The sequence below is a fragment of the Halichoerus grypus genome, chromosome 11 (assembly GCF_964656455.1).
Source record: "Halichoerus grypus chromosome 11, mHalGry1.hap1.1, whole genome shotgun sequence".
NCBI lineage: Eukaryota > Metazoa > Chordata > Mammalia > Carnivora > Phocidae > Halichoerus > Halichoerus grypus.
The window spans coordinates 70,443,285-70,462,679 of NC_135722.1; the positions used below are offsets into that span (position 1 = coordinate 70,443,285).

General features: G+C 38.3%; 1 protein-coding gene across 1 annotated transcript; it reads left to right on the top strand.

Annotated features, from left to right (window-relative positions):
• The first annotated feature begins 12,006 nt into the window (after nt 1-12,006).
• Nucleotides 12,007-17,812, top strand: LOC118518091 (tripartite motif-containing protein 64C-like). Its single transcript, XM_078057504.1, is given in 10 exon segments — nt 12,007-12,073; nt 12,076-12,121; nt 12,123-12,399; nt 12,967-13,026; nt 13,947-14,177; nt 14,972-14,983; nt 15,472-15,485; nt 16,093-16,190; nt 17,321-17,591; nt 17,593-17,812. Coding segments are annotated over 10 exon segments (1,296 nt in total).
• The last annotated feature ends 1,583 nt before the right edge of the window (nt 17,813-19,395 follow it).

The window sequence follows — 19,395 nt, forward strand, 5'->3', positions numbered from 1 at the left end:
CTTGCCAGAGGCTCTCTACCACCAAACCAAACAAGGGCCATGTTAGAAGACGCTCCTGACTACTGAGTTCTGGCCACCATGAACTGCAAGAAGCAAGTGCTACAGCAGCAGCCTACACTACAAGACAGGAGCACTGCAGGACGGGGGCGCTGCAGGACGGGGGGGCACTGCAGGACGGGGGCGCTGCAGGACGGGGGGCACTGCAGGACGGGGGCGCTGCAGGACGGGGGCGCTGCAGGACGGGGGAACACTGCAGGACGGGGGCGCTGCAGGACGGGGGGCACTGCAGGATGGGGGCGCTGCAGGACGGGGGCGCTGCAGGACGGAGGAACACTGCAGGATGGGAGCACTGCAGGACGGGGGAGCACTACAGGATGGGGGAGTACTGCAGGACGGGGGGCACTGCAGGACGGGGGCGCTGCAGGACAGGGGAGCACTACAGGATGGGGGAATACTGCAGGATGGGAGCAATGCAGGATGGGGGCGCTGCAGGATGGGGGCGCTGCAGGACGGGGACACAGCAGGATGGGGGCACTGCAGGATGGGGATACCCCAGAATCGGGGTACTACAGGATGGGGGTACTCCAGGATGGGTGCACTGTAGGACAGGGACACGGCAGGATGGGAGTGATGGTGAAGTCATGTATGCATATGAGCCAGATGCTGAAATCATTTGCATGCAGAGGCCTGCCAGGTGAGCACATGGGAACCAGGAAGGAAAAGCCCTTCCTGCAATGTGTCTACAATGCCTTCTACTCACAAAGTTTAACATCATACCTCTTGGCAAAGAAGTTTTTAAAGGACCCAGATATATTTACAAAGAGTAGGCAATAAGAGTAAGTCTGGAGCAGAGAAGCAATAAATTGGATAGCTGACACATAACAATGCATTCATTCATTTTTCTGCTGGTAGGAGTTTGGAATGTTTTCTGTCTTTTGCTCCTAACAACACATCTCCCAATACAAATGTTCAAGTTATTCCCTTTCCTGGCATCTACCCATAAATGAAATGTCTGGGTTGTAAAACGTGTACATCTTTAATTTTACTGGCAATGAGAAACTGTTACAAAGTGATTTTATTCACTTATATTCCCAATGCAAAGTAATCATCTTATACAAAAGAATAGAAATAAGAAAAAATTGGCAGATTAGAGAAATACAAACAATTTAGTGTTCCTAGAATTCAAGGAGAATGTGGGAGAGCAATCTATATGTTTAGCATCAGATCATGTAAGGCTTGGAAGATACACTAAGGAGGGTGATTCTTTTCCTATATAAAAAGCCATGTAGTAACAGTTAAACAGGGTAGACAAATGTTGAGATTTACCTTTTAGGAAGCACTCTGGCCTAGGCAGAGATGGCTTGGAAAGGCATTAACCCAGCAAGAGATCACAACCTGAATTTTTTTCTCATAAACCCTGTGTCACACAGACCTTCACCCTTAGAAAAGATAGGACTTCCCTCTCCTTCACATTTCAGCTCTTCTGCAAAGACCTCCAGGACATATGCCCATTCCCTGTATCTTAACCCATACCAATCCTTAGGGACAAGTCTGGATCATAACTGTGTCTCCAGTGTCTACCAGGACGCAGAGTCCGTGCGACTGCTTATTTGTGAAGAGCCGGTAGTGTGAGTATGGAACTGTGTTTGGCAAATGGTATGCCTGGGAAGTGATGTGCTCAGCACTAGGATTTCAGCAATGCCTTGTAATGGGATTTGATTGAGCATGCTAATAGGCTTTTATTGATGTCGGTGGTAGACATTTGGACAGTACTGTAGGTGATGCATGGGACTGGGGAAAGGTGAACATTACCATTCTAAAAAGTGCATAAAAACCCACACAATACTGGAAAGTTTTGTGAACTTTCAGTCAAACTGTAAACATGCAATAAGCATCCCCCCCCAAAACATTTTGTATAATTGCATGGCTTAATAACATATTTTGGCAATACATTTATTGTAACTGTTATTCACAAGAGATCTTACGGCGGCAGGGCACCTGGGTGGCTCACTTGGTTAAGTGTCTGCCTTCAGCTCAGGTCATGATCCCAGGGTCCTGGGATTGAGTCCCCCCCATCGGGCTCCCTGCTCAGTGGGGAGTCTGCTTCTCTCTCTCCCTCTGCCTCTACCCACCCCTCCCCCCCACTTGCGCAAGCACGCTCTCTGTCTCAAATAAATAAAGCATTAAAACAAGCAAAACATTGTGAACAAGAGATTGTACAATGACGGTCAGAACCACGGCTTTGGGAGATAGACTGCCAGTTCAAACCCTGCTCTTTCACTTGGAATATGACTATGGGCAAATTATTAAGGCTCTCTTAAGTTTTTTGATCTATAAAAATGGGTGTTAAACAGTATTTCATAGGGTTTCTGTAATGATTAAAAGAGCTAATACATGCAAAGCACTTAGAAGAGTGCCCAGCATATAAATACTAATCAATACATATTTAATATTGTCATTTGAGTGGTAGGGTATTTCTTAATATGGTAGTAAGTGTCATTTTTTTCTCTTCTGCATGATGATATAGTTGAATTAGATACCTACTATAGCTTCCAGCCCTACAATTCTGAATTATTGTTTATTCTTTTATATGCATCTTTTAATTGCTTATTTTTTTTTCTATCTCATGTAGTTGCAAGATGTGTTTCAACAAATTGCAGTTACATATTTGTTGTCCCGAGTGTGGCTTAAAAATGAGGTTAATTAACTAATTTTGTGCACAGGAAATATACCAAGTAAATTTTACATTGATCTGGATATTTAATAATGATTAAGTAAAATCACTTACCAAATTGTAATGGCAAGAAAATGATAAAGATGCTGCATACATTTTGGACAGCAATTTCATGATTATACTAAGGCCAAGTTTAACTGGTTTATGAAATTGGAAAGACAATGCATGAACTTTAAAGATGAACTGCGTTCTATGGACTTCCTGTAGATTTTTGTTTCTCATTAATCTCTTGGGACAATCTCGGAACCGTAATGTGTTCCATATTGCTGAAGGCTGAACTTTATAGGTTGTCTGCGGTGCAGTTAGAGGAGAAAGATGTATGGGTAAGTAGGCATAGAGTGGTTTTATAGCTCAAAAGTAGAATATCAAATTGGAATAGTAAATAGAAAAATAAGTCAACATGTATACTAACATTACTTTTCTAGTCTCAGGGACAGTACTATATATCTCTATCTTATTCTATGGGCTACATTGATCCACAGGTTTAATGCCTTATATGTTCATCTGATATGAAAGTTTATAAAACATACATTGCTTTGGAAAACTGAAAAGATTATAAAGTCCAATAGAGATGGAATTTCATCTCTGATTATTAGGGCCTATTATTATGATTTCTCGTATTTCAATTCATACACTCTCCACTACATTTACTTGAGTAAATCAAATCCTTCAGTGAATGATTTGGTGCTATTAATAAAGAAATCAAATTCAATGCCACATAGTGAAATTTTCAAATAATTTAAATTCAACTTGTATTCCATCAAAAAAATTATATTTTAATCAAATAATTTAAATTCAGTTCAATTTATATTCAATCCAAAATATATTCAAATGCCAAAATAAATTCAGATGAAATAAGCAATTAAATATGGAGAATACAACCATAAAATCAGAATGAAATGAAACATCAGGTTTAATGTCTAGATGGATAGGATCTACTAAACCTAAAACTTGGGGGGAAATAAAGCAAATGATCTATAAACAAAATGAAAACACCATATTGGGAAAAATATTTGCAATAAATATAACAAAGTGTTAGCATAACTAACTTACAGGGTCTTTTAAATCAGTAAGTTTAATATTAATAGTTAATCTCCACTTTTCTCCCGGAGGAGTGTGTGTGTGTGTGCACATGTGCTCAGGTTAAGAGAAAAAGAAAATAAAAGCCTCAGGATAAGGACAGAAAACCAAGGCACAAAGTAGTATGACTATGCGTACCTAAACAGCGGGGTTCTTAACCTCTACCCTTCTTGAAGGTCATCCACAACCTTAACATAAACATAAATCTATTGCTCAGGAGAAGCAAACGAGGAGGGCAATAAAACGGCAAGCTGAAATGCAGAGTTAAGGGGATTACTGAACAAGAATAAATTAAGAGAACGTGAGGAGGAGGTCACAGAAAAAATTAATCTGTATAATGTACTGAGCCAAAGTTGAAAGGACCTCTAAACCAGTAGACATAGCTCTCAATGGACCTATTTCATCAAAAATGTTTTGAGTCTCTCTTGTTTTTCATAGTAATAGGAGTTGTAGATAATGCTTCAGAGAAGTTCATTAGCCCACTACAAACTTTTGATCTATAAATTCATTTTGCTCAGTGATTTGGGAATTTATCTAAGACACTACAACTAATTTCTTCAGAATACTGATCCAGTAATCTACAGCCTTTTTTACAGTTTCATACTTATAACTCAGTCCCCATAGGTGGTTCTGCTGTTGAGTAGCAAATTTCTCTTCAAAGTCATTCAAACTGTTCTTTGGTTTGTAAAATATTTTTAACTTTAAAAAAGCTCACAAACAGAAAAAAATTAGTTCTTTATAATAAAATATACATACCAAATGCTTATAAACCTCTCCAATCTAAAGGACACATTTCTTTTTTTTTTTTTTTAAGATTTTATTTATTTATTCGACAGAGAGAGAGTCAGAGAGCACAAGCAGGGGGATGGGCAGAAGGAGAGGGAGAAGCAGGCTCCCCACCGAGCAGGGTGTCCGAAGGGATCCAGGGTTCCATCCCAGGACCCTGGGATCATGACCTGAACAGAAGGCCTAACTGACTGAGCCACCCAGGAACCCCTAAAGGACACATTTCAGATATAACTCACAGCGTTTTTTTGTATCAGAGAATATTTATTTTTAATTGTCTTTTCAGAAAAACATCCTCCATTTAAAAAAAATTCATGATCAGCTTAGAGGATTCTGGTGGAGCACAGAGGATGTTTAAGGCAAGGAGACTACTTTGTGTGATACTATAATGAAGAATACATTTTATTACAAATGATCCAAACCCATAGAACGTACAATACCAAGAATGAGTAAACTATGGACTCTGGCTGACAAAAATATATCATTGGTTCATCAATTGTAACAAATGCACCACTCTGGTGAGGGATGTTGATAACGGGGGAGGTTATACATGTGTAGGGGCAAAGAGTATATGGAAAATCTATGTGCCTTCCCCTCAATTTTGCTATGAACTTAAAATTGCTCTAAAAAGTAGTTTATGTTTTAATAAGATTCTTGCAAGAGTCCTATTGTTGTTAATATATTTTAGGTTTAGAAAGGTCACTGAAAAGCATATGTGAAGTCACCTTATATGGGCTTGAAAATGTAAAATCAAATAATGACATCAGACACACTAATGTAATTATCTACCACCAGCAGGTGGATTATCTACCACCAGCAGGTAGATCTATTGATGTTTCAGAATGACTTGAACTTATGTTTACAGCTACAATAATCTAATCTTCTATTAAGAATGTAATACATTTATTGAAAGAGAGAGAGAGAGACTGTGGGGTGGAGGGGTGCTGGGAGGGGCAGAAGAAGAGGGAAAGAATCTCAGGCAGGCTCCATGCTCAGATCATGACCTGAGCTGAAACCAAGAGTTGGTTGTTCAACTGATTGAGCCACCCAGGTGCCCCAAAACTGATTTATTTTAAGTCAGTTAGCAGTACTAGTTAGCAGTCCTTGCATCCCAGATGTATTAGGAAATGCACTATAATACACTGTGTTCTGAAGGTAGCTATGCTATAAAATACTTTCAAATGTTCATTTGAGGTCCAGTTCTAATGGTGCTTGTAGCTGCTGCATTTGGGTTCTTGCTATGCAGCATTACTGATCATGCTGGGCTGAGACCTGGCTTTACGGTCTGGGTTTGCCCTAAATTTTCTGGCCAAAAGTTGTTCATATTGGTTGAAAAGCAGATGACCAGGTTAGCCTAATTTGGGCTGTTTTTTCCTATTAAAGTGTTCCCATCTATTTCTAATTGCCCAAGGAATACTGACAACAGTTTTATAACTTCTTGATTACCGTCTGGTAAAAAGACTCACCAACTCTTCCCACCAACGACACTAATGTCAATGTTGGAATTCATGAGTGTTTGCCAGTAGCAAAGTTGGGCGGCATCACCCAGATTTCCAGGTGTCAAAATTTAACCTTTTTAACCTTCCCAGTGCGAACTATTTTTCATGGGAATCTCTAAGAATCATAAATTTTTAATGTTCTTTTGAAATTATTATTTGGTCTGTCTTCTATCTCGCCAGGGCTTGATATTTGTGATACTAGCATTCCCTTAGGCTAACAAAAGATACCTTTTTTCAACTATTCATTTTTAGATTTATGTCCGTGTTAGGTTTTTATCAAGCTAAGCCCATAAACCTTGGTGAATCCACATCTGGCAAATGTTCAAGAATTAGTCCATGTCAAGGAGTAGATATTTTCTACCTTTTGGCAGGCTCAGTGTTGGCCACAGCGGGGAACTCGAGGCTTTTTAATCAATGTTTTTCAGGGGGCTCTTCCTACAGAAAGATGAGGGGAAAAGAGTGTCACATTCAGTCAGCTGTTCTTTGTTTTCTTTTCCAGTTGTACACAGCGGATTTCTCTTTCTTATTTGAGATGTTATGGATTTCTTATTTCTCTACGTATGCATTCACATTCCCTACTAATTTATAGTCTCCAGATTCCAGGAATTTCGTCTAATTTACCTTTGAAAACTGGGTTTGGGGGGAGGGAATTAAGAAGATGCTATGGTACTCAGTAAAACTTAGTAAGGATAGCAACTAATTACTATATTTATTATTTGAGGTTGGGATGAAATCACAGAGCATGGTTTATAGGACTTTTATATAAAGAAATCACAAATCCAGGAAATAATGGTGCAAGCAAATGTTGGACAAATCTCTGTAAATTGAACAGCACTATAGGGGGGTATCCTGCACACATAACCAGTTAATTTTTTAAAAGATTTTATTTATTTATTTGACAGAGAGAAAGAGAAAGAAAGAGAGAAAACAGTAGGCAGAGTGGAAGGCAGAGGGAGAGGGAGAAGCAGGCTCCCCACTGAGCAGAGAGCCCAATGAGGGGGCTCAATCCCAGGACCCCGGGATCATGACCTGAGCCAAAGGCAGACCCTTAACCAACTGAGCCATCCAGGTGCCCCATAACCATTTAATTTTTACTGAAAAATGAGAATACTAAAATCTCCTTCCTCTATATGCTTATGTAGATGATATGCAACCTGTTAAGAAATGTTTGAGGCATTTTCCCAGAATTAAAATTTCTGGAAAAGTCCTCATATACCTTATATATACCTTACTAATATATACCCTAATAGGATATACAAAGTATATACTTAATCTCCTTGAATACATTTTGAAGCATAATCGCTAGTCAAATGATGCTTCTGAAGCTTATATTAATTTATAGTCCAATGCATTTGGTAAGAGGACAACTACTTTACCTCTTTCTAGGATATACTAGCTTTTATGGCTTTTATCTTTCTTTTTTCAATTTGATAATTTTTAAAAGGTAACTTTTGTAGATTTTTACTTTTTAAATTTCTAGCAAGATTAGATTATTTTTATACGTTTATAAAAATAGAACCAAAATTCCCAAGCATTAAATAATTTAGAGAGACAACCTATATGTAAGCAGTGGTGACTTGTTGAATTGTGATAGGAGTCAACAAAACACAGGTAGTATTGCACTTCTGCTAAAAATAATTTTCTACAACATGCACAGCATGGTGACTGTAGTTAATAATACTGTATTGTGTAGTTGAAATAAGTCAAGCAGAGAACAATTATCATATGGTTTCACTCATACGTGGAATATAAGGAATAACGCAGAGGACCACAGGGGAAGGGAGGGAAAACTGAGTTGGAAGAAATCAGAGAGGAAGACATGAGAAACTCTCGACTGCGGGGAAACAAACTGAGGGTTACAGAAGGGAGGTGGGTGGGAGTATGGGGTAACGGGGTGATGGGTATTAAGGAGGGCACGTGATGTGATGTCACTTGGTGTTATATGCAACTAATGAATCATTGAACACTACATCAAAAACTAATGAAGTACTATATGTTGGCTAACTGAACATAATAAAAAAAAAGAAAGAAAAAAAAGAAAGCTGGTAGGAGAGATCTTAAAAGTAATCATCATGAAATGGATAAAGAAGATGTGCTATAAATATACAATGGGACACTACTCGGCCATTAAAAAGAATGAAAGCTTTCCATTTGCAGTGTCATGGACGCAGCTAGAGGGTATTATGGTAAGCGAAATAAGTCAGTCAGAGAAAGACAAATACTATATGATCTTACTCATAGGTGGAATTTAAGAAACAAAACAGATGAACATATGGGAAGGAAAAAAGAGACAGGGAAGCAAACCATAAGAGATTCTTAACTATAGAGAATAAACTGAAGGTTGCTGGAGGGAGGTGGGTGGGGGATGGGCTAGATGGCGATGAGTATTAAGGAGGGCATTTGTGATGAGCACTGGATATTATATGTAAGTGATGAATCACTAAATTCTACTCCTGAAACCAATATTATAGTATATATTAACCAACTAGAATTTAAATAAAAATTTGAAACAAACAAAAAAGTTGTCATCATGAGAAAAAAATTTTGTAACTATGTATGGTGATGGATATTAGCTAGACTTACGGTGGCATTCATTTTGTAATATATATAAATATCAAATCATGTTGTAACACTTGAAACTAATATAATGTTATATGTCAAATATACCTCAATTAAAAAATAATTTTCTGTGTGCATTTTATTAAAGATAATTGTGCACATAATTTTTGTATAAATAAGTATTGTCACATTATATAATATTTTAATACAAGTACATACATTGAGATATATCATATATATGTATGTGTGTGTGCATATATATATATATATATATATATATATATATGTAAAGTATTTGGTTTAAAATTATTTGCCAAGGTATAAGAGTCTGCAAAAGAGATTTTATTTTTACATGAACCAGTCATTACAAAATAGTCATCAAATGTTGAAGGTAAGAAAAAAACTAGCAAATTTATATATACAATTATATAAAACTAACAGATTTATATATACAATTATTTAAAACCCAATTGATGCCTAGGTACACTGTTTATTTTTATTTCTTATTTTATTTTTTTAAAGATGTTATTTATTTATTTTAGAGAGGGGGGTGCGTGTGAGTGGGGGGAGAAGCAGAGGGAGAGGGAGAGAGAGAGAATCCCAAGCAGACTCGGTGCTGAGTGTGGAGCCCTGAGGGGCCTGATCCCATGACCCTGAGATCATGACTTGAGCTGAAATTAAGAGTAAGACACTTTACTGACTGAGCCACCCAGGCACCCCACACTTTTTATTTTTTATGAGAAATTTGCACAGTGCAGATTTGTTTGTTTTCCATTTAATGTTTTATTGTTTTGACATAATCAGATAAACAATAGCTAGAGATTAATTAGCAATTTAAAAGGTAGAGTAACAGGGTGCTTGGGTGGCTCAGTCAGTTAAGTGTCTGCCTTTGGCTCAGGTCATGATCCCGGGGTCCTGGGATTGAGTCCTGTGTCAGGCTCCCTGCTCAGTGTGGAGCCTTCTCTCTCTCCCCACCCTCTCACTCAAGCTCTCTCTTGCTGTCTCTTTCACTCTCTCAAATAAGTAAATAAAATTTTTTAAAAAATAAAATAAATAAAATAAAAAGTAGAGTAAGAAGACAAATTTTAAAAATTGTGAAGTCAAAGCTTGTAAAATAAAAAGCCATTTAATGAAGTAATTGCTTCAGTTAAAATGTCTTTTTGAGCAACTTGTATGAGGTCAACTTCTTCCATCATACCCCAAAACAAATCCAGATTATTAGAGCATTAGCCCTCAAATGTTTTTCTCTATATGCTATAAACTCTTAAGTAGCCATTTTTAAACCTTTCTATATAACCTAATCAGCCATTTCCACTTCTTTTTGAAGACAACAGCCAATCTCAAGAAGTAGGTGTGATCTTAGGTGAGCTTAATCATATAAAAAGCACATTTGGGGCGCCTGGGTGGCTCAGTTGGTTAAGCGGCTGCCTTCGGCTCAGGTCATGATCCTGGAGTCCCTGGATCGAGTCCCGCATCGGGCTCCCTGCTCGGCAGGGAGCCTGCTTCTCCCTCTGACCCTCCCCCATCTCATGTGCTCTCTCTCTCTCATTCTCTCTGTCTCAAATAAATAAATAAAATCTTTAAAAAAAAAAAAAAAAAAGCACATTTGTCCAGAGAGGACTTCTTCTCTGGGGTAGATTGGCTGAATTTGCAGCTGCCAGGCTTTGGAGAGTGAAGAGTCCCTGCTGACCCTGCTATCAACAGCCCTTCCAGACCTTCGAGAGCTTTCACAGGTGAGGTTATTCAGTAGACTCTGTGAGTATGGAATTTACAGTAAATATCTTCATGCCTACTTTTTCTTATACAATTTAGCTGTTGTCCTGATTGGGTCTTGTCCAAGCAAACAAATAGCTTTCTTAGTTATTTAAAATGCATCAATATTTAAAATATCTGTAACTAGAGCATTTTTAATATACTAATATTTGTTATATTAAGTTGATTATTTTTTTATTCTATTACCTTATGTGTTACTAAATATTTTTAGGTCCTAGAGATTTTGGCAGGTTTTTTTTTAAAGATTTTATTTATTTATTTATTTATTTGAAAGAGAAAGAGAGAGGGAGCAGGGGGAGAAGCAGAGAGAAAGGAACAAGCAGACCCCGTGCTGAGCTTGGAGCCTAACTGCAGAGCTTGATCCCACAACCCTGAGATCATGACCTGAGCCAAAATCAGGAGTTGGAAGCTTAATCAACTAAGCCACCCAGGCGCCCTGAGATTTCTGCAATATTTATGCAATTATGGAACCCATAAAGCACCTGAAATATTCAACAAGGTGTATGCATGTAATAGTCTTTATACCCAACAACCTAAAAGTTTAGTGTGCTGAATTAGAAAAATTTTGTTGTAAAAGTCCTATTTGCTGTCCCTCTAAAACCTTCAGTCTGCAGACTAGATTTGAAAAGTGTCCAATATAGATCCAACCAACTGGTAAGGACTCCCAAGAAGTGGCATTAGTCACCATGGGGAAATACCAAAAATAAAGATGAATCGATCATGCTTCCTTTAACTATATAGCTCCGTATTTTCTAGTGCAGAAAGGAAATCCCAGTGCTTATTCTCTTTTTTGTTTGTTAAAAAAAAAAGATTAATTGTTGCTGATTAGCACTGTAGCTTGAACATTCTCCAGTTCAAGATGTGAAGATGTTCCGATGATCTCAACTGACTCTGGGAAAAATTATTTTCTGAACTAGAAACAAAAGATAATTTTTATACTTTATTTCCTGAAAGGTAGAGTTTTGTTATTAAAGTTAGAAACATAAATTCAACTAATTGTAGTTTCAGGAGTCAAAGTTGAAGTCAACACTGATTAAATAACAAGCTTAAATTAAACCTAATCAATTTTATTTGTCTTTAGAAAGATACACCTGTCAGTTTGGAGACAGGATGCATGGAGGCTGTTAGCATAGTGGTGAAGTGTGTGTGTGTGTGTTACGGTTGTGGAGTCATGGAGAGAGAGACAGAGAGAGAGAGAGAATGGGAGAGATTGAGATTCTATATGTGCTTCTGGACCAATCAGCTAAGAAATGTTACTATGGAATCATCCTACCTTTTACTCCCTGCCCCAATCTTTAAGCTTGTCCACGTAGTTTAATTCTGATTGAGAACACTGTCTATTTGAAACAAAAACGATGGCGAGAACGCTTTGTCCCATTTTCTTATTTGTTTCATAGTATAAACACAACCTGTTTATACTTACCATGCCTACGTTTGTACTGGGACTAAATTAATAGGTAAATTAGATAGAATTCAAGCAGACAAGCTTTTGTCTAAAAGCTCTTTTTTTTTCCTTATCGGCACAGAAAAGTGACTTTTCTTTCTCTTTTGTCTTTTTTAAAAGTTTATAGAAACATGGATCTGGACACCTTGCAAGCCTTTCAGAATGAACTCATCTGCTCCATCTGTATGAACCACTACTTAGCCCTGTCACCACTGACTGTGGGCACAGCTTTTGCAGTCCCTGCCTACGCCCAAACCCCAATGTGCTGCCCTGAATGCAGGGGAGTTTCAGAGAAGTCAGACTTCAAAACAAATATTGCACTCAAGAAGCTGGCTTCCCTTGCCAGACAGGCGCAAGCTTACCGTGTCAGCAGCTCCGAGCAGCAGATCTGTGTGCTGCACAAAGAAGCGAAGGGGCTTTTCTGTGAAGTTGACAAGAACCTGCTCTGCACGCCCTGCTCTGAATCAGCAGAGCACATGGCTCACAGCCACAGTCTGGTATAGTGGGCTGCTGAGGAATACAGGGTAAGTGATGCCTCTAAACCCATTTGGAATCTTACAGTCTTCTAATCGGAGAGCAAGATGAGGAAAATGATAAGGAAGTTGACTTGAGTGGAGATAGCAGAGGTGGTGATTTTTCAATAGAAATACCAAGATGTACGTGCATCCTTTCAATGCTGCTGACCAATGTTGACACTATAATCATAGCTATGTTGAGCCTCTAAGAAGGGAAATGTCCTTAGAAACATTGTCCAAATATGTGCAGTTGATCCCCTTGTGGGGCAGGTGGCTAGTACTGGGATCCCTGGCTTCTGATGCAAGCTTGATGTCTTCACAGTCAAATTATATAAAAATCTGAGTGCCAATTTCTAAGGAAATGGATTATATTATCTACAGAGTACCCTCAAATCTCTGTTTGTCACCTCTGACATCCCAAATATTAGAATCAAATTAGATTCATGGGGAGAAATCTGATCTCTCCATGCTAACTCAAGATTGCAGTTTTCTCAGCCACTGACTTTTCCCATAGATAAGGGGATAAAATCTATAATATCATCTTCTGTCTTGCTAAACCTCATGGTTATTTTGCAGGAGAAACTTCTGAAGAGAATGGGCTCTTTATGGAACATGACTCAAGAAATGCAAAACAGGGCGCCTGGGTGGCTCAGTCGTTAAGCGTCTGCCTTCGGCTCAGGTCATGATCCCACGGTCCTGGGATCGAGGCCCGCATCAGGCTCCTTGCTCGGCGGAGAGCCTGCTTCTCCCTCTCCCACTCCCCCTGCTTGTGTTCCCTCTCTCGCTGTGTCTCTGTCAAATAAATAAAATCTTTAAAAAAAAAAAAAAAGAAATGCAAAACAATCTGAATTAAGAAGTTAGCAAAATCCAGTCATTTGAGGTAAGAATGAAAATGTTCTGTTTTTATGCAGATTGACATAATGCTGGTTGAGACTTGTAGCTAAATTTAAGTTACCACCTAAAGGATAATTTTTTTTCCAAGAAAAAGTAGTTGTTTCAAATGATATATCAGTAATCACAAATATACAGGCCAATTAAAGCTAGTGCAAAAATGCTAGTATATGGGATAACTAAGGCATGAAAGGTATTCCTAGTACAACCTTGAAGGTTTGGATGAACCTTCTCAGACACTGAGTTTAAGAAAACATCACAATAAATTTGAGGTGAAAGAGAGGAGAACAATAGTGTAGCTCCTGGAGGAAAACTCGAGAATTTAATTTAAAAATCTATAAAATATGATGTATACATAAATATTTTTAAATATTTAGGAAAATCGGGCAAAAGAACAAGAGAAAAAAAGAGCTTCCAGTAAGAAAGGAAATAATTGATGGAGTATCACAGCTAGAGAGCCTGGGACCCTTAGAGGGCTTGATTCAAACAAGGAAGGAGTCTTAAGAACCTAGAGAAAGGGTGAACAGAAAGGACCAGCAAATATCCAAGACACGTGGAGATGTAGGGCACAAAGTTTGTCAAGTACTTTCTTGATGACACTAAGGAAATAGAACTCTCTGTTGAGAGGGAGGATATGTAACCCTTTGCATCTACTATCTCTTCAGGACTATGTGGCCTTAAGGAAGGTGATGATCAAAGCACAGTATCAGAAGATGCATCTATTTCTCCATGAAGAGGAGCAACTCCATCTGGAGACACTGGAGAAAGAAGAAAAGGAGATTGTCCAACAACTCAAGGAAAGTGAACTCAGAATGACCCAACAGAAAGAAAGCCTGAAAGAAATGTATAGAGAGCTGACTGAGGTGTGCCGCAAGCCTGACGTGGAGCTACTCCAGGTGAGAAGGGAGGGTCCATCCTCACAGACAAGAATCCTTTTTTGGGCAATGTTGCCTTGACATGGAAATGTTACCCACATATACCATTACTCTCAGCTAAGTGATACTGCTCATTGATTCCCATCATTATGTCTGTCCAACTATTTATTTCCTCATATCCTGGTAATTCTTGGGAGATTTTTGCCCTCTTAGTAGCTCACCTAGGACAAAATTATCACTGTGTAACCAGGAGTACTAACCACACAGATAAATTATCCAAAATCAGAAAAAACCTGTAACCAGAGAAAGATTAACTTTGTTGAGGTAATTCTCAATTTATGTTGCCTTAATCCATTGTCACTCTCTGTCTCCAAACACCAACCCCCCACCCCCGACCCCAGAAGTAACTTGCTGAAGATACTAAGGTTTTGCCCTTTGCTTAGGCAAGAATTGTAGAATTTGATAATCAATTTCAATGCACTCCATAATTTTTTTATATCTAAGTTCACTGTTTTGCTTTAATTGTTATTGTAAATGGTCAGATCTCTTCTTGGGAATGAGACTGGGTGCTGAGTGACAGTGGAAACCTAAATCATAATGCATCACTACACAGCCCCTTCCTGACTTCCTTCCTTCCTTAATACACCCCAAAGAAGCCTATCATGCTTTAGTGTAGGTTCTATTATGAAGGTAGTTTCTGATTGTTCCTTAGAGGGGAATAAGAGAAAAAATACATTATTTAAACAAACAAGAATACTAGAGAAGATGTAAAAGAACAAAACTCTTATGATTAACATTACTGTTTTTCCTTGCAGGACTTGGGAAATGTATTGCAAAGGTGAGTTTGAACTAATGATTTCTGATTACTGAGCAAGTCTCTTGTTCTTGGGGAGAAAGTGGATGTACATGTTTTGAGCTCTTAACCTCATCCTCTGTGGCTACTTTCTATTTTTTTTAATAAGATTTATTTAATTATTTTAGAGAGCAGGGGAGAGGGGCAGAGGGAGAGAGAGAGAATCTTAAGCAGACTCCCTGCTGAGCACAAGTCTGACATGGGGCTGGATCCCAGGACCTTGAGATCGTGACCTGAGCCAAAATCAAGATTCGAACACTTAACCAACTGTGGCACCCAGGCACCCCTACTTTCTATTTGTTTTAAAAGAAGCCTGAAGTCTTTCTGCTCCTTGGTCTCAGGAGGTTTCTTCTTATGTGGCTGAATTCAAATATACTTAAAAACCATGTGACCTTCCACCCACTCTCCACCCAACCTCTCCAGCCTCACCATAATAAACCTTACTAAAGAAATTTTTCTAAGGTGTCACAGAAGAGGTCCCTACTCTAGAGCCTTGGATGTGAAAAGACGGGAAAGAGGGAGATTTCCTAAGAATGGGAAGGGGGGTATATTTTGTTCCCAGCAGTAAGAATAGCACATCCTGTTGTAGGCAAGGCCTCAGAGGGAATGGCTCCCTGGTGCCCGCGGGGGGTCAGACCCTCAGGACCAGGGCTGCTAGGCTAGAATTAGATTCTCTTGCTGGATAGAAAAGAGCAAAGCTTTCTGGTTCAGTGGGCTTTCCCCTTGTAGACACTGAATGTATCATTAGTGACTACTTGCAGACTGAAATCCCAAAGGCTTTGCCTGAACTTTCTGTTCTCTGTAAGACCCCTAGGATCTTTGCTTTACCTGAGGTGGAGCAGAGGGAGAGATTGATCCTCAGTAATTTTAGAAATGGAATAATATCTGAGAAGAATGGGGAAGTTAGAATTTGATATAATTTAAATTTAGAAAAAAGGTAAGGCAACATAGACTATAACATATACCCAATTAACCAAAGTGGGAAAATTCTGATGAAAACTCTTTGATTAAAAACTGCTACTTTTATAACAGTTGTGTGATTGACCTTTGGCCCAGAAGTATAACTGACATCATTCTTTACAGGACTGAATTGGCGCAGATGCACAAGCCTCAGCCGGTGAACCCAGAGCTCACTTCACAGAACATCACGGGAATCCTAGATATACTGAACAACTTCAGAGGTAAGAGCCAGCCCTTTGGCAATCAGTCCTCGATCTCTTTAGTGGTTCTTGGGAATGAGCCTTCTTCCTTTTTAATTTTATTTATTTTTTGACATGAAGGTAGTATATGACTTTCCAAAGTTATTATCCCTTTTCTCTTTGAATAGTCGTATTACAATGATCAAGACTAAATTTTCCAACTTACACTTTACTGCAAATGCAAAGCAAGATACATATTTTTAGTTACATCTGACACACAAACAGAGCAAGAGAAGACAAGCATCAGGCTGGTCACGTGGTTAGGAAAAGCGAGACTATTTAGTTCTCAGAATAGCAAAAAATATTGTATGTTTATTCAGTTTACTCCACTCCTAAAAGTTTAAATATGGCAGTGGTAGTTTTTAATTTGTTCTATATTCGAGTGCATTTATCATGCATTGTACGAAGAATATTTATTACTTATAAACTCAGAAGGTTTTGACAGAGAAAGACCAAAATTGTCATTGGCAGGATAATTGTAATGTTATTAGATCAATCTCAAAACTCTGAAAGGTGAGGGATGTGTATATGAGCAGGGCTCAACCATAGCAGGCCCACAGTAGAGAGCCTGTCTAGACAGCAGAGGGCTGAAATTGGGATTTGACTGAATTTGGGGTCTGAATAGATAATGTAAAGCCAGAACATTCTTTTCAGAAGTTTCTAAACTATGCATATGTGGATTTCTATCAAATTTTTGACATTTGAAAAATGTAACAAGTACCAGTTATATCCCAGTAAACACCCACATAATAGCTAAGTGCTATCTACTTATTAAATAGTAATAAAGACAAACAACACAAGAAAAGTTTTCTAAAGTAAAGAAAAAAAATAGTGGTGTCCTGAAATAACTTATCCATATTGACATTAAATGACTGCTTCCCAGTTCACGATATGTCTGGATGTTTTTCCTTTTTCTGTATGATTGAAGGGTTTCTGTGTGTATAGAGGCAGCAACAACTCTTGGTCTTCATAGATAAGCCAGTCTGAACTCTCTGTACTGTTTTTCATTGCCTCTGAGGGGGAAATGAAGAAGGTAGTTGGTGGGTAGAGAGCAATGTCCCTCAGGACATGGAAATCCCATTCGCTGACCTCCTTTTTGCCTCTCTCTACAGTAGATAATGTTCTGAGTCAGGAAGGCACTGGGAGCTACAGGTGCCTTTCTAAGGATGCTGGAAGTGTGACGCTTGGAGTCGCCCATCAAGGCATATCCAGAGAGTCCCAGGGTGCCAAGAGCTTTGCAGCTCTGAGACCTCAGGTCTTTACCTCTGGTCAGCATTATTGGGAGGTGGACGTCACATGCTCCCCAAATTGGATTCCGGGAGTCTGTAAAGATTCCTTGACCAGTGATAATGATGGCATTATTCATCCTGTGGAAGCATTTCTTGTTTTCTTTGAAGATAAACAATCGTTATGGTCTCTCCACCAACTGCCCACCCCTAATTCAGTATGTGAAAAGGCCTCTGGGTCAGATTGGAGTGTTTCTGGATTATAACAATGCAACTGTGAGCTTCTATGATGTTTACAAAGGTTCCCTCATATATAGTTTCCCTTCTCTCTCCTTCTCTTTCCCTCTGAAGCCTTTCCTTTGCTTTGGTGCCCCCTGAAAAATCAAGTTTCATGAGCATTTATTTGACGAATTCCCTTGTCTGAGGGAATTCCTGTCCTGAAACCTTTTCATGTGAGGCCACAGGATAATAGTGGTCTTTGAGAACACTGTGACTTAAGACAACAGAACTATTGTATGTTTATAAAATGGTATAACCACGTTGAATTATAAATTTGTTTATTAAGTTTTCTTTTAATAAAAATTGTTTATTTTGGAGCATTTTCTGGAATATAATCAATGCCTTTTCCTCTTTTTTAATAAGAGTTTAGTGAGATAAAATTTGCATACCATTAAAGTCATTCCTTTAAAGTACATAATTCAGTGGTTTTTGGTAATATCCAAAGAGTTGTGCAACTATCATAACTATTTAATCCCAGGACATTTCCATCACCCCCCAAAAAAAACAAAAACCCATTAATATTTACTCCCTGATCACCTTCCCTTCCCTCCTCAACCCTAACACTACCTTGAGTCTTTATGGACTTTTGTCTATTATGTACACGTCATTCAAATTGGTCACATAATGTGTGTGTGTTTTTTTTTTGTATTTGGTTTCTCTCACTTAGCACAGTGTTTCCAAGGCTCCTCTGCATTCTGAGCAATGTGTTTTACTTGCAGATTTGAACCAGGCTGTGGTAGAAGAAATGCAGTGGTATATGTCTCAGTTTAATAAGTCAAAGGAGAGGTGCTTAGTCTTCTCTTCAAGTCTGACCTAGTTGGCTAGATGCAAGTATCTGACAGACATTATCATTTCTCTAAACTCTAGTCACTCATCACATCTTGGCTGAAACAAGAGCTTGTTAATATCATTCTCTGCTCAAAGTGCAGTATCTGAAACATTCAGACCCTTGTTTTTCCTCATAAACTACAACAAGGGCCAACCTTCAGTATCATGGCAATGTTTCAAGAAAACTTTTTCAGAACTAGCATAGAAAATGAATAGTTAACTCACAGGGACTCATATAAAGAGGAAAATGTTCATTTAGCATGTTGTACCGCTTCCTGTAAATTCTGTCTATAAGGGATCCCACATTTGAACCTGTGATAAGGAGAACATGAGCAACTATTTGCATATTTCTCATGTCAATGGAATACAGCTTGGTATTTGTTTCTCCTCAGTAAAGTTAGTCTTGAACATGGGACTATAAATCTATAACCCTTTTGCCAAAATTCCTTCCTTCTCAGGAATCATTTTTATGGACACTTCTAAAATTTGCAATTTTCTGTATGTTTTGTAAAATACAAGCCTTCATGAACAAAGCAAAAACTTTACCATAGTGGGCAAATAACAGTAGGTAGAAAATAATATAATGCAAATCAATAGATAAATACTAATTACCTATTAGAAAGAAACAGGCAAATATGATGAACAAATTCATAAATGAAGTATCCCGTGTAAATCCATACCACACATGTTAAGGGAAAAATCATTATTAGGCACTTATGGCATTTCCATATTCCCCTGTTAGTTTGGAAAATAACATGTTTAGGTATTAAATTTAAAAAATAAAAAAATGTTGATCATATTTAGGGTTAACTAGAGTGTAAAATAAAGAGCATTTCCACAAACTAGTATGCTAT